Here is a 15,144-nt window from a genome sequence, read left to right as displayed (position 1 = left end):
AGTCACATTTGAATCCTTGTTTTTATTTGAACAATTTTCAACATTTTCTACCCAATAAAATTGTAAAAATTATATATGAATAAACAATAATTATAAACAAATTACCTCCATCTTTATTTTTATTTGAACAATCTTCAACATCTTCACCTTCTCCATCCTTCTTTGCTACAATAACTTTATCAACAATATGATCTGAAATTACTTTATTCTTATGATCATCCTCACCCAAATTTACAGTCCATAAATTATTAAAATCATAAATGAATCATCTATATATATATATATATATATATATATATATATATATATATATATATATATATATATATATATATATATATATATATATCGCTTGGCGGCCTCGAACCTATTAAGATTAGGGTGCTTGGCGGAAATTGGTCAAAATCGGTCAAACTCAGGTTTGGCGGTCCTTGGCGGCCTTGGTGGTCCTCAGCGGTCATAGGCGGGAAATATTTTAAAAATTCGAAAAAAAAAATAATTTTCAAATATTTCACCAAAATTTTAACATTTTAAATCTTTAAGCTTTCAAATTTTAAAATATTGTACTAAAATTTTTAAATTTTCAAAATTTTAAAATTTAAAATTTCCAAATACTTAATTTTTTAGGAAATATTAATTTTTAAATAATTTTATTAATATTTTAGGGTCCCCAATTAATCGCCAACTAATCGCCGCCGAGTCTAATTAATCACTTATCGCCAGTCGACCGCCGATCTACCACCGAACGATTTTTTACAACCTTGTATTATATTAAAAATACATAAATAAATACTTACCATCATCAATACCAGTCAAATTCAAATTCACATCATCTTCAACTAGTTTGTGATTTAAACAACCATCAGTACCTATAAAATTCAAATATGAAAAATTAAAGTCATACATGATTAAACTATAGATAATAAAAATATGCCTACCTTGATCCAAAGTTTTAAGAAAACTTTCAACAACTGGATCGCAAATATATTGACTAAAAGATACATCTTCTTGACTATCAATTAGATCCGCACTCTTAGTAACATTTTCGACAACAAAATTTAAATTCATGGTCTCTTCTTTATTACACCGACTTCCATTTCCATGTTCATCATCTTCATCATCATTACCTTTACCTTCAACATGATTTTTTACCAATATTGCCCTCATGTGGACCACTTCCACCCCCTGACCACTAGAACATTTCCCTTAATCATAATCTTCAACATTTTCATCATCATTAAGAAAATCATTCACATAATCTTCATCATTAACTTGAATAAAACCAGGTGTTAATATCGGTTCTTTATATTTTTTTGAAACATAATGGAAATCAAAACTTTCTGTGCTTAAATCTTCAACAGGAAATAATAATTTCATATTTTTCAAATTTTGACTTTTAGGAAACTTCAACACTCCCTCATCTATCTTTACAACAAGATCCTTTTTCAAATCCTCCATCTTCTGATACATACATGAAATTTTACTTTCATACACCTAGATAAGAAAAAAGATACTTACAACTAAAATACTTAAACATAAGAAGTCATAAATTAATAAACTAATTAAATCATAAATGAATAAAACTATAGAATTACCTCCACGTCACTAACTTTATTAACATCAAAATCTTCTTCATCCTCATCACATAAATCCTCTTCACCATCATATTCAACCTTATCACCACCAGATTCCTCCTCATTATACTCAAATTCTTGAAATTCTTCTTGAACATATGCTTCATTAACATGTCCACATCCAAATCCTCCACTCTCTTGTAAAATATCCTCAAGAAACCTTATCTTCTCTGACGTCCAATAAAAAAATAGTTGGACGTTTACGTGTGACTTGCAAATGATCAAACGTGAAAGTATCCACATACAATAACTATAAAAACATATATAACATCATATATGATTTTGATGTGTAATATATAATAACAAAAATTATACTACATAATCATATATGATTATATGTAAAAAAATCATATATGATTTATTATAAAAAAACATATTTTTACAACTAACAAGAATACTTAGAAAAATAACTCACGTACCATAAAGTATGTTGTTGGTCCATAAAAGAAAGAAGATTCTTTCTCTGGATTGTAAACCTTCTTCGTCCTTACCAAACAATCAACAATGTAATCGCACCAGTCAATGGTACCTAAATCAATATCTCTTCTGATTAAATGCAATGGATTCAGATTACATTTACCCATGCTTGTAGACTCACATAAAGTATTAATAAAAAGAACCAAAAAATTGATTCTGAAGTTGTCATCCGCAACACTAGTTTGAACAAGTTCATTCTTTAGCTGTTTCAATCTCAATTTATCAATATTTTCATATTGTTTCTTCCACTCAAACATACAACTCTCTTCATTATTCTCCAAAATGTAATCCTTTTTTTGAAAGTAATGAGCCACCAGAGGGTAATCCTAACATCTCTTGAACAGACTTACTATCAACACTAACTTCACAATTATCAAACTCCACCTTCAAAGATTCAAAGTTAAAATGATCAAGAACATAATAAACAATCTTCAATGGTACATCAATCATCTTCATCCCTAACAAACTCCCAAATCCCATAGCCCTAACACAATCCTTCCGTTCTCTACTTAAACCTTGAATAACACCCAACAATGACCCAGGTGAACATCTATTCTTCAATGAAGGAAATTCTTTTATAATAACAGCTTTTTTATCTTCAAAACTTTAGTTTCTCTTTTTGGTTTCTTTGAAGATCCAAGACAACTCTGAAAATGTAAATCATCTTCATCAGATAGTTCATGTTTCTTACTTACAATTTTGACCTTAACCCTCAGCTTCACTTTTGGTTGTTCAATAACTGTTTTTTTATGTCTTTGAACGTGTTTGCGACTAGGGGTGCAAACGAGCCGAGCCGAGCCCGAGCTTGGCCAGGCTCGGCTCGGGCTCGTTTAAGTTCTAAGAGGCTCGAGCTCGAGCTCGACTCGATTCGAGCTTCCTGTACTGAGCTCGGATCGAGCTCATAAATTATTATACAAGCTCGACTGGGCTCGGGCTCGGCTCCTGTTTTGTTTGACTTGCCTAAATAAGCTTAAGTTCGGCTCAAGCTCGTTTACTAATACCCTAAATTCCGAATCCACAAATATGTTTTTATTTTAATATATAAAAAAATAAAAAATTATATTATATAAAGGCTCGTTTAGGCCCGCGAGCCTAATCGAGCTTAGTGACATAGGCTCGAGCTCGAGCTCGTTTAATAAACGAGCTTAATATTAAGCTCGAGCTCGTTTAATAAACGAGCTTAATATTAAGCTCGAGCTCGGCTCATGCTCGTCTAAAATCGGTTTCAAGTCGAGCTTTTAGCGATCCGATCCTGAGTAGCTCACGAGTAGTTTGGCTCGTTTGCACCCCTATTTGCGACACCTCATTCGCCTTTTCTCTTTTGGAAGAAGATTGTGTCTTCCTTGAGCTATCTACATTCCATTTTTTAACTACAATTTTCATTACAAACATAGTGTTAGTAAAAAATAAAACATACATTTATCATTACTATTCACTAATGATTATAAACAGACGTATAAAATCATTTATGATTAGAACAATAAATAAAAATACAACTAAATGTTATATACAATCCACTTAAAAGAACCACAAAATCAATTATGATTACAAAAATAACTTTATATTCATGTTTGATACATAAAAATACATTTATCATTACTATTTACCAATGATTATAAACAAACGTATAAAATTATCTATGATTAGAAGTAGAAATAAACATATAACTAAATGTTATGTTTAATACGCTGAAAAAATAAAAAAAATCAGTTATGATTACAACAAATAACTTCAAACATTAAGTTATATGTTTATTTCTACTTCTAATCATTGATGATTTTTTTTACTGTACCTTCGGAAATAACAGCACTTCTACCGCATTCGATATTTTTTTTTATTTTTGAATTTTTTTTTCGAACATAGTTTCTTTTGAAATCCTTATCTATGAAAATATAAACAAAAACTTACATCAAAAACCATCACAAACAAACATAAAAATAAACATATCAACTCTAAACGAGACAATCATCAAAATCAAGTTAAAGTGACCAAAAACCTACTGAATCAAAACAAAAAAAACAACATTATCAACATAAAACGACAGTTAACTAATTAATAAAAACATGCGTTATCAATAAAATGAAAAATAACTCGCATTCTAACCTTTCATTTCGATTAACGAAGATGCGACTTCGTTTATATTTTCTCCTAAAGACATTTACTAATTTCTTAATAACAGGTAAGAAATGAAAACTAGAGTAAAATGAAACAAAGAAATAAAAAGAGGGTTTCCTGAGAGTTCGAAGTGAGACTTTGATCGAGAAAGAAAAGAAAACAATATGTGGTTACAGTATCGTAGCCTGCAAAACTCATATCAATCTTCGTAAAATTACAACAATAGCCCCACAATCGTAATTAACGGCGTTAGTTTAATAAGTTACCAATATAGTTACAAATATGCCACCACATATTTTGAGAAACAAACATAAGCACATCAAACGGTTATACACATATCTCACAATCTCTAATTTTTTTTTTCTTATCTCAAGAGAATCAATATATATATATATATATATATATATATATATATATATATATATATATATATATATATATATATATATATATATTAGGGTTAAGTTATTTTGTTTTGACTATCTATTGTGTACATGTATGATTGATTCTGGACCAATCATTTTATTTATTTTAAGAAAATAATTAATGCATATTAAATGTTGAAGATATAATGAGTATTAATTATATCTTCAGCATTTAATATGCATTAATTACTTTCTTAAAATAATTAAAATGATTTGTCCAGAATCACAATAGATAGTGAAAACATTTGAACCCAACTATATATAAATATATATATATATATATATATATATATATATAGGGTTAGGTTCATTTGAGACCACTTATATTTTGTGAGACCGTGAGACGCATTTGTTTATTTATTTTTTATTTATTTTTATTTATTTTTATTTTTTTTAGTTAATTCATGTTCCGAAAATAATATTTAAAAAAAGAATTTTTTGATTTTTCCATTTATTTTGCATTTTAAAATTATTTTTAGAATATGTACAGTGTAATATTCTATTTAGAATATTTCACGTATTTTTCAAAAAAAATAGAATTTTTTTTTAATTTTTTTATATTTTTTTTAGTTAATTCAAGTTCCGAAAATAATATTTAAAAAAAGAATTTTTAGATTTTTCCATTTATTTTGCATTTTAAAATTATTTTTTAGAATATGTCAGTGAAATATTCTATTTAGAATATTTCACGTATTTTTCAAAAAAAAAACGGATTTTTTTTTATTTTTTTTATATTTTTTTAGTTAATTAAAGTTCCGAAAATAACATTTAAAAAAAGAATTTTTGGATTTTTCCATTTATTTTGCATTTTAAAATTATTTTTAGATTTGGTCTCACGGTCTTACAAAATTAAAATGGTTTCAAATGAACCTGAACCTATATATATATATATATATATATATATATATATATATATATATATATATATATATATATATATATATATATATATATATATATATATATATATATATATATATATATATATATATATATATATATATTTTGGGAAATATCTGACTCTCAGGTAGCCGGCAGCATAAATGTTGCAAAAAGAGAAAAATCATGGACCATCTTCTACTTTTCACATGTCATTTTTCTCGTCCTATGAAATAAAACTTCTCTTTGATTTATATATTTATTATGTCATCGTTTAATCAAATATATTTGCCTTAAAAAAATATAATTTTAATATACCTTAATTTTAGATATATTTATGCAATTTAAATAAAAAAAATGAAATAGCTGATAGAATGCATAACAAATAAAAAGTTAAAATAGAGAAACTTACAAATAAAAAGTTGAAGTTAAGGATGGTAGATAATGTTCGTACTTGGTACAAGAAAAAAGCTGAAGTATAATAATTAAATGTGAATTTTATAATGGATACACATTGTATAACTTGTACTATGATTGATTCACATGGTACAAGCTTGATTGAAAGAAATACACTGACACCTACGTACAATTCAAGGGTACAACTCTTTTTTTTTTTTTTTTTTTTTTTTTTTTTTTTTTTTTTTCTGATTGTGTTGTGTGTCCCTTTTCCCAAATTCCTTTGAAACATTTAATTAAAGTTATTTTAAAATTGAGTTTCGGCTCTAAAATAATAAGTCCCATTTTTTTTTTTGAATTTATAATATCAAATATTTTTATTATATGCAACATCTTTCTTGTAATCTATTAATATTTAATTAATAAACTGTATTAATATTGTATACTGAAAACTAAGTTGATCCTAATTTGAAGTTTGAACTACATATGTAATTAAAAGAAAATATAGAGGAAAATGGTCGTTTTTTATTTAATTTAAATATGTATTCAATGCATTACAAACTTGTATAGTACATGTCATGTAAGCATGAGCAGGGCTGTATCCATTTTCCTTTCAAACGACGGCGTTTTTGCCGTCATTGAATACATTATCTATCTCCATTCTCCCTGAAGAACTTCTCCAAAACCCACTCTCGTAAAACTTCTCCCACATTTCATTCTCCAACGCCGCCACGTCGCTGTCCACCTCCGGCGCAACGAACCTCTCCGCCGCCGCAGTCACCGCCGGATGCATCGCCAGCTCTTCGTCGATGTTCCTTCTCTCACCACCACCAGCGCCATTGCGATGATTCATTCTGCTGCGCCTCCGGCGAATAGCGTTCCTGCACAGACCCGTCGGGACCTTGTACATCGTCAAAACCATGAAATCGACAAACGCACAGGGGAAACAGCAACAAACCGCCGTTACCTCCGCTGCAGCCCCTCCGACGACCTCCCCCATACGTTTGCTTTTACATGATGCGTGCTCTTTTAGCAACTGACGGCGTTCCTCCGGAGAACGACGTAATACGAGCTTGGGTTTCGTCATGATAATCTCCCAAACGGAAATATAATTTCTTCTACAGAATTGAGATTTGAAAGAGAGATTGAAGCGAAGAAATTGTCAGGGCATCGGAGGGAAAGGGGTTTGGGAGAGCCCGGCCTTATGGGTCGTCGGCGATTGCTTTTGATTAATAGAATGGAAGGGCCGAACGCCCGAACCCACGGCAACCCATTAGATTGCAGGTTTTATAAATGAGGCAGAATTAGTATCAAAGGAAAGGCTCAGAAAATCCCCATGAATGTGAGCGTCTGTGTGTGGGAAATAATCATCGAGTGGGAGAGGAAGTCGGGGGTTTTATTTTCGCTAACTTTTTATGGCCTACATTCAAAACATAAAAAATGTATTAGTAAAATTTAAAAGTTATAATACTTGATTTTTATTTTGTGTTGTCATAAAAAGTGTAACATTCTGGTGTTCGGTAAAATTGTTTGTCAGATACACATTTTTTTAATCGATTGATGTCCAAAACCACTAAATTTTAATTTATCCAATAAAAAAATCAATTTTTTTTGTTTCATTGTATAGATGAATATGAATTTAACTTGGGATAGCCCGTTTGATATGGAATCCACATCACCGGTAAATAAATTAAATTGAAATCATTTTTTTTTGTTTCGTTGTATAGATGAATATGAATTTAACTTGAGATAGCCCGTTTCCTAACCCATATGGAATCCACATCACCATTTGTGTCTTTCTCAATCGCATTTCAAATATCTAATTTGATGTTGCTTTTCAATTCAGTCATTCAAGTTTTCACAAGTGATCGACATATAAATTAATTTTGTTCCAATGTTCATATTCTTTATCAATAAATGTCGCATAATCACCATCCAACTTCAACATTTGTAAACCATCAATTAAAGACCTTTATTTTGGAGAACATATATTTATACAAAATTAGCCCCAATCAATCCTGTAAGAAAACTTTCAAACTCAGTAAACTCCATAACAATATCACTTACAATTCTAACAACCCATCACAGTAACATCGGGGTTTTGGCACAAACACTCATTCGTAGTTAATGTCAATTGTTAAGAACTCATTTGAGGACATTCTAAAAAATGAAGAAAATACAAACATATAAGGCTCTGTTTGATAGTTGCTAACTGGGAAAGGTTGTCTGAGTAATGAATTATAACTGAGTAAGAAACCAGGTTGTTTGATAGTATATCTGGCTGAATGTGCTGACTAATGAAAAATGACCATTCTACCCTGTTACTCTATATAGATATAATTTCAGTTGAAAATATGATTTCTAGCAACAATAACAAGCAATTTCAACAAATTGAACAGTATTTTTTTATGTTTCAGCAAGTATATACATTTTCAACAAAGAAATTTCATTTCCAGCACATATTAACAATTAATTTCAACAAATAAAATCGATTTTCAGCAAATGTACATATGATTTCATAACACATATCAGCAAAGGAAAGCAATTCTGATTTATGTTTTCTTAACTCACTACCAGAGTTTTGGATTCTGATGTATAACTTCTTAACTCATTTACAACAATGGTAATCTGATTTTTAGCATAAGATTAAACAAAAACCCAACACATGAAAGCATAATCTGATTTTTAGCGTAAGATCAAACTAACAACAAACAATCATGTAACTACACTCAAATAAGGGTACGCTGAGCGTACTAGTCGTGCCCTACTACGCTGGGCATACTCACATCAGAGGAAAACCCTAATATTTAGGGTTTCGGTGGTATATAAGTATCCTTATAAGCTCATAACCTTCTACCATTTCAGCCTCCACAGTTTTGAGCCATTTTCCCAAATTCTAACCTCTCTCTTGAGTGTATGAGCTAAAAGTTTGTGTTTTGAGTAGTTGAAGAAGAAGAATGTGCATCAAGGAGTTGGAAAAGTGAGGCAAACTTGAAGATCTAAGGTTATCTTGTCCTCTAGAAGCTCCAAGAGGCAAAAGCTTCTGCCTTTATGCTTATATGATTTAGATCTTTCCTTGTTAGCTTTATGACACCTTTCTTGTCCCAAAAAGTCTTAGTATTGTGCATGTTATGTTTTAGACGTGTTAAGCTGTCCTTCCAGACCCTAGGAAGGGTTCTATGTGATAAAAATGAGGTCCCAATGGCTAGAAGTGTCCCATACAAGTGGTAGGAAGGTCTTAAAGGATTAATACCTTACATTAAGAACTTTCTGGTCGTTCAAAGTCTTAAAGTTTGAGACTTTATGGTTCTAAGACACATTTGGTCGATGGATTTGTAATATGAGCTTAAGTGCTTAAGACATTAAGCACTTATTAGGGTGTTGGACTCAACATGGGTACGCCCTATGTAAAGAGAAGTACGCCCCGCGTACGTAGTCAATGTCCCCATTTTCCAGTCAATGCAAGGCTTGTGTACGCCTCGCGTAGCTTTGGGGTACGCCCAACGTACACTCTCTGATGGTTTTTGCAAGTTGGGCTTCGGATTTGGGCCACCTTTGGGCCAATTTGGCTTGGGCCCTTGCTGGACTTTCTAAATAAGAGTGTTTTGGGCCAATATTGGAAATGGATCTTAAAATGAGGCCCAATTAGTAAGTTGGGCCCAATTTGGAAAATTAGGCCAACTATGGGCCATGTATATTGGGCTTGTGGATGAAGGATTTAGGGTTGGGCCTTGGCCCAACTTAAGGAAAGGATAGAATAGACCATTACCCTATGTTTGGGCCCTTAGTCAAGATTGATATTCCACCTGTTGATCGGTGTTCATTTTGTTATGATAGTTCAGGATTTTTGGTGAGTCAGCAACCGATGATTTTCAATTTAGTTCGACATCGTGAGGTGAGTTTTCCTCACTATACTTAGGGGTCGAAGGCGCCAAGGCCGGCCCATTGGATTGATATCATAGTAGTTGCTGTTGTGCTGAGTATAAGCTAGTTATGCATGCTAGTTTGATATGCTAGTCTGGTAGGTCTATAGGACTACCTGTGATACTATCAGATTATTTGTATGTGTATTTAGCTATTACATGTCGACATGTTGTATGGGTGGGGTTTAGGTTGTACTGCTCCATGCAGTAACCAACAAACCCTGGATTATGCCAGATATGAGTTGAGGGCCAGGGAGGGCATTCTAGACTCATACTGAGGACTCCTAAGCATTCCAGATGCGAGCAGAGGGCTAGGGGAGCATGCCAGACTTGCACTGAGGGCTGATCATTTATATTCTAGTATGAGGACTGAATGGGCAAGCCATACATAAGATGTGGGCTCGAGAGCAAGCCACACTTATGCTGTCGGCTCTAGAGCAAGCTAAATATGAGTTGTGGGCCTTTAACGCAAGCCAGATTCATGATGTGGGCTCAGGAGGTAATCATGTATGAAAAGCTGTGGACCCATTACATGCTGTTACTATGTGTGCTATTTGTCATGTATCGGTATTTTGGGGGAACTCACTAAGCTTCGAACTTACAGTTTTGGATTTTGTTTCAGGTACTTTGGATGATCGCGGGAAGGCGAAGGCTTGATCGTGCACCTCCTCACATTTTATGATTTTGATTTCTGGGATTCTCTAATATGAAACTATTTTGAAAACATTTTGTAATAAATAATGTTTTTTGGATGTTGAAAAAGTTTTAAATTTTTATGAATTTATGGATGTTACAAGTTGGTATCAGAGCCTTGGTTTGCGTGAATTGGAGGAACACTCTTGTGAATCTAGTCTCAAATTAAGGAAAAGATTTTCAAAATGGTTTTCAAAATACTATAGGAGGATGCGGTGTGTACGATTCGTCGGAGCCAATAAGTAGACCCCAAAATACCAAACTGTTATTTGATATTGTGATATGTTAGAACAACATGCTAGTGATAGGCTAGGGATCTTCAGGAATTGCATGATAGAATTGCCTGATTATGTGATGCCTAATAGCCTAGGGTTTTTCTTTTATGAAATTGACATCATTACTATAGTTTCTTAGTGTATGTATCACGATCGTATATAACTAAGATCTTATAGCCTGAGAATGTTTGGTTTGGCCTTATTTCCTGTTCTTGATTGATGAAGGGCTTAGGGTAAGATCAGATATTCGAATTTCTATAGGTTCCAACGTTATGTATGGCTACCATACACTATTGTTGCAGGGTTGGTGGGAGTTTCATGGATGAGTTGTGTGGGGTTAGTCGGCCAGTTGTGAGATGTTTAGCCTTCCTCTAGGAGTGAGGATTGAGCGTTCACCTATGCTTATGTATATTTTTAGAGCATTGTGATGATCCTTGAGACAAATATGGGTAGGTATGGAAGACAGTATGGGCCCGTACTACTGAAAGCACATGACCCATACGCGTAGCAAAGAAGTCACAACCCCTAGGGCTTTGTTGGGAGTTGGTTCCCCGTTATTATATGGAATGCTAGATATCTTCCTGGTATATTTTCAGTATGGTGACTACGACGCGATTTGAGACCGGATCCGGGTCGGGATCGGGTACTAGTAGTCAGGGTGGGCCAGGCTTGTCAGAGGACCCTGTTAGGGAGATCATCCGTGAGGAGGCGGTTGTTATCGTCCGGGGTCAGATTCTGGAGATGTTCGGGTCTATCAAGACCGTGATGATGCAGTTCTCTGATGATCGCTACGCAGCCACTGTTGAGGCAGTGCTGCTGCATCCTCCGCAGCAGTGGTGGCTGTAGGTACAGGGATAGGTCGGGCTTTCCAGTACTAGGACTTCGATAACATGAAGCCCCCGACTTTCGATGGGATTTAGGACCCGGTCATAGCCATGAGGTGGCTATCTGACATTGAAGGATGCTTTTTCACATCCTCATGTCCTACTGACCAGAAGGTCAGGTGTGCTCTAAACCTGCTGAGGTCTAGAGCGAAGGACTAGTGCAGATTGATGACGGGGTCGTATTCTGATGAGCAGAGAGCTGCAGTTACTTAGGATCAATTCAGGGAGATGTTTCGCACTCGCTACATTCTATGAGTTGAGCGAGAGCGGCTGACACAAGAGTTTTTGGATTTGAGACAATAATCAGAGACGGTGATGGAGATCACTCATATGCTTACTGAGAGGGCGATGTTTTTCCCAGAGTTTGCTTCGGAGCAGGTTCAGATGACACATTATTTGCGCATGCTCAAGACTGACATCAAACAGTTTGTTGCTACCCAGCGTTATGATACGTTACTGGAGTTATAGGAGGCCGCTAGGTGGCATGAGATTGAGTTTAAGCTGCAGTTGAGAGAGCAGAGGCATGCTACGATGCAGTCGCAGCCAGTGCCGAAGCGGTCCAAGACCGCTGATTCTAGTTCTGGAGGTCAGCGTGGCTGCACTTATGGGAAGTGCAGGAAGGCTCATTCTAGATTTTTTTGATCTGGTAGTGGGTGCGAAAAACGTGTCAAGGAGGGGCATTATGTGAGGGATTGTCGCCAGCCCGCCTCGGTTCCGAGTGTGAGGATCTGTTACCACTGTGATCAGGTTGGCCACGTGAAGGCCAATTATCCGTTGCTTGCCGCCAAGCCAGCACAGGCTCCCACGCCAACTACACTGAGGATCACTGACGGGAGCCAGGGTAGAGTAGAGCCCCCGAAGGCTCGGGGACGTGCATTCCAACTAACGGCCGAGGAGGCCAGGACAGCACCAGATGTGGTGGCCGGTATGTTTCTATCCCTTATCTTATTGATTATGAATATTTTATGCTCATATGAGTTGTATCTATGTTAGGTATGTTCTTAGTGAACTCTTTTCCTGCTTTGGTATTTGTTTGACTCGGGGGCGAGTCGGTCATTTGTGTCTCGATCATTTAGTAGGGAGTTCGGTTTGCCTTTAGGAGAGCTAGAGTGTCTGTTGTGAGTCTCCATCGCCAACGAACATGAAATTTCTGCATCTTCAGTCTATCGCGGTTGTGACCTAGAGGTCTTAGGGGTTTCCTTTCCAATTGACTTGATTTTGATTCCCATGGGGGACGTTTGTGTGATAGTGGGTATGGACTGGTTGAGTCGCTTTGCTGTCATGATCGACTGCGAGGGTTAGCGTGTGGTAGTTTGAACCCCAAGTAGGGGAGAGCTGGTTATCTATGGTCAGGGAACCATGTTGGGTTCAGAGTTTTGCTCAGCCGCCAGGGCTTGGCAGTACATTCAGTACGGGTGTCCGGGTTATTTAGCGTATATGGTGGATACACGGATTGTGGATTAGGTCTCAGTTTCAGAGGTTCCAGTCGTTAGACAGTTCACTGATGTGTTTCCAGAGGAGTTACCCGGAGTGCCTCCGAAGAGGCAGGTTGAGTTCAGGATCGACCTTTTGCCAGGTGCGGCCCTTATCGCCAAGGCGTCGTACCAATTAGCACCACCTGAGATGCATACCGGAGCTTAGGCAAGAAATTCATTCATCCAGTAGTTCTCCGTAGGGAGCACCAATTCTCTTCGTCAAGAAGAAGGATGGTTCATACCGGATGAGCATCGATTATCGGGAGTTGAACAAATTGACGGTGAAGAACCGTTATCCTCTTCCCCGGAATGATGATCTCTTTGATCAGCTACAGGGAGCATCTTGCTTCTCCAAGATAAATTTGAGATCTGGGTACCATTAGGTCAGGATGAGGGAAGAGGACGTGGAGAAGACCGCATTCCAGACTCGTTACGGACATTACGAGTTCGTGGTGATGCCGTTTGGGCTCACCAGCGCACCAACAGTATTCATGGATCTGATGAATTTGGTATGTAGACCGATGCTCGATCGCTCAGTGATTATGTTCATAAATGATATCTTGGTGTATTCCAAGATCAAAGAGCAGCATGAGGAGCATCTCCGCGAGCTTTTGGGAGTTTTGAGGCGAGAACGACTTTATGCTAAGTTCTTGAAGTGCGAGTTTTGGTTGTGAGAGGTTCAGTTCCTTGGACACCTCGTTAACCAGGAGGGGATTTGATGGGTTTTAAGCATTGTAACAGTCCTATGGTGTACATGCAACCCTAGATGCTTTGGATCTATGTTTTCTCTATTATACATACAAACTTTCAATTATCCAAAGCATCATCCTAACTAGCATACTATGGAGTATATACACTACAAAAATCTAGTTAGATGACTTACCTTTGTTGTAGCTTGTTAACTTGGAGCTTTAGGAGCCTACCACCAATAATGTGAATGCCTCGAATGGAACCACAAATCACCACCAACAATTGGAAGACTTGAGAGAATGTTTCTCGCACACAAAATCGGATATGCTCTTCTAAAGGTACACTAGTGCCGATTTCATGGGCTAGAGGGTTTCTTATATAGTGTGTCATGATTAGGGTTACACCATGCAAACCCTAATGTGCCTGACCTTCCACATTCCTTAGGCTCCATGGGTTTTAACCTCCATGGAGTATCCATGGGTCACCACATGGGTTTAGCCCAACATAAAGAACTATGGATCATAAGCCCACTTTATAAGAATGAATGATTTACACAATCAATCCCCATATATATAATTAGTCTCTTTTGATGACAAAATTAATTCCAAATTAATTCTTGATCAATACTAATTAAATAATATGATTTCACATTAATATATTAGAACTTATACATATTAATAAATCATAAATAACCTTTTCTCAAAAGTCCATCCTCACAAATTGTTCGGTGAAATGCAACCCAAATGGACCATGCTACTCTCGGTTAAAGTACATACCAAATATAGTTATGGACTTAGACACCTTATCCAACTGGATTTTTGTCGATCCGGACAAGATCAAGGCGGTTATGCAGTGGGAGGTCCCTAAATCTCCCTCGGATATCAAGAGTTTTCTAGGACCGGAAGGGTACTACCGGAGGTTCATTCAATATTTCTCCAAGATTGTAGTACCCCTCACTCATCTGACGAGGAAGGGGGTGGATTTCTGGTGGGGCCCTGAGCAACAGACGGCATTTGAGACCCCTCGACAACGACTTTGCAAGGCTCCAGTCTTGACCCTCCTGGAGGGAGTTGAGGATTTCGTGGTGTTATGTGATGCATCCATCACCAGATTGGGAGAAGTTCTCATGTAGAGGGGACATGTAATAGCATATGCGTCGCTGCAGTTGAAGCCACATGAGAAGAGATCTCCCGCGCACGATCTTGAGTTGGGAGCGGTGGTGTTCGCCCTCAAGATCTAGAGACATTACCTCTACGGGGTCCGTTATACCATATACAT

At 35.8% G+C, this 15,144-nt stretch overlaps 1 protein-coding gene across 1 annotated transcript; it reads right to left on the bottom strand.

Moving 5' to 3' along the window:
* Window positions 1-6,431: 6,431 nt before the first annotated feature.
* LOC111909331 (uncharacterized) lies at window positions 6,432-7,280 on the bottom strand. Its single transcript, XM_023905136.3, has one exon. It carries the CDS (start codon window positions 7,011-7,013, stop codon window positions 6,540-6,542), a length of 474 nt encoding a protein of 157 aa, XP_023760904.1. The 5' UTR covers window positions 7,014-7,280; the 3' UTR covers window positions 6,432-6,539.
* Window positions 7,281-15,144: the final 7,864 nt, after the last annotated feature.

The sequence above is a fragment of the Lactuca sativa genome, chromosome 6, assembly GCF_002870075.4.
Source record: "Lactuca sativa cultivar Salinas chromosome 6, Lsat_Salinas_v11, whole genome shotgun sequence".
Lineage (NCBI taxonomy): Eukaryota > Viridiplantae > Streptophyta > Magnoliopsida > Asterales > Asteraceae > Lactuca > Lactuca sativa.
This window is presented reverse-complemented; position numbering and strand designations above follow the sequence as displayed.

Bases quoted from the DNA above. Each gene is read 5' to 3' on its own strand.
- LOC111909331 (XM_023905136.3), bottom strand. From the start codon at position 7,013: ATGACGAAACCCAAGCTCGTATTACGTCGTTCTCCGGAGGAACGCCGT.